The sequence below is a fragment of the Nanorana parkeri genome, unplaced genomic scaffold, assembly GCF_000935625.1.
Source record: "Nanorana parkeri isolate BGI_ZX_2015 unplaced genomic scaffold, ASM93562v1 scaffold3992, whole genome shotgun sequence".
In the NCBI taxonomy this organism is placed as follows: Eukaryota; Metazoa; Chordata; class Amphibia; order Anura; family Dicroglossidae; genus Nanorana; species Nanorana parkeri.
This window is the reverse complement of record NW_017310259.1, coordinates 23,265-24,378: the sequence shown is the minus strand read 5'-3', so window position 1 is coordinate 24,378 and position 1,114 is coordinate 23,265. Positions and strand designations below refer to the sequence as shown.

At 55.5% G+C, this 1,114-nt stretch overlaps 1 protein-coding gene across 1 annotated transcript in view; it reads left to right on the top strand.

The window, feature by feature from the left end:
* The window catches only part of LOC108803656 (serine/threonine-protein phosphatase 2A 56 kDa regulatory subunit delta isoform-like), a 21,124-nt gene that overhangs the window by 2,406 nt on the left and 17,604 nt on the right, over positions 1–1,114 (top strand). The window contains exon 2 of the mRNA XM_018575479.1: positions 201–372. Within this exon, the coding sequence (XP_018430981.1) occupies positions 213–372 (160 nt within the window). The 5' untranslated portion in view covers positions 201–212. The remainder of the gene's footprint in view (positions 1–200; positions 373–1,114) is intronic.

Sequence of the window (1,114 nt, the reverse complement as noted above, 5' to 3'; positions counted from 1 at the left end):
GGGGGGAGTCTCTCTGTGTCCCCAGTTTGGAGGTTTTCCCAGTGAGGGCCCCAGGCATGTGTGGAAGGTTCCCCCTCTACTTCCTGTCCCGGTAATGGATTCCGGAAGTAGGAGGAAATCTCCTAGTTGGGAATACTGGCGGAAGTTCTGGAAGTTTTGGGTTTTGACTTGTTGTGATTCTGAAACTTTATTGGAAACAGGTCCAGCCAGGAATGAACAAACGTCCCAGCCCCAGTGCTCCGCCCCCCACCCAGCTGAACAAGATCCAATATGGCGGCGGAGGGCAGGTGGTGAAGAGAGAACGTAGACAGAGTTCTTCCAGATTCAGCCTGACCAAGAACAGGGAGCTCCATAAACTGCCGCCTCTGAAAGGTGAGATGCTCTGCAGTGTTGTATCCCGCCATTGTCTGTGCTCCCCATAGAGGGAGAATCCGGGTGAGATGCTCTGCAGTGTTGTATCCCGCCATTGTCTGTGCTCCCCATAGAGGGAAAATCTGGGTGAGATGCTCTGCAGGGTTGTATCCCGGCATTGTCTGTGTGTCTGTGCTCCCCATAGAGGGAGACTCCGGGTGAGATGCTCTGCAGTGTTGTATCCCGTGACTGTCTGTGCTCTCCATAGAGGGAGAATCCGGGTGAGATGCTCTGCAGTGTGTTATCCCGGGATTGTCTGTGTGTCTGTGCTCCCCATAGAGGGGGAATCGGGGTGAGATGCTCTGCAGGGTTGTATCCCGGGATTGTCTGTGCTCCCCATAGAGGGGGAATCGGGGTGAGATGCTCTGCAGTGTTGTATCCCGGGATTGTCTGTGCTCCCTATTAGGGCTGCAACAACTAATCGACATAATCGATTATTGAAAAAGTTGTCAACTTTTTCAATAATCGATTAATCGGCTCCTGATTGGTTGGCCCTGTTCACGGCTTAACACACGCTGCGTGCCACACCTCCTCCCCACCTCACGCTCGCCGCTGCCAGACCTGCCCGCATCCACGCTCCGCACCTCCTCCGTGCCTCACACTCACCGCCCGCCCAAATCCACGATCGGCACAGGGACGCGGGGAGATCTAAGGAGGAGCACGTGTGGGGGGATGACAGCCGCCGACAGACAGGCCCGATCTC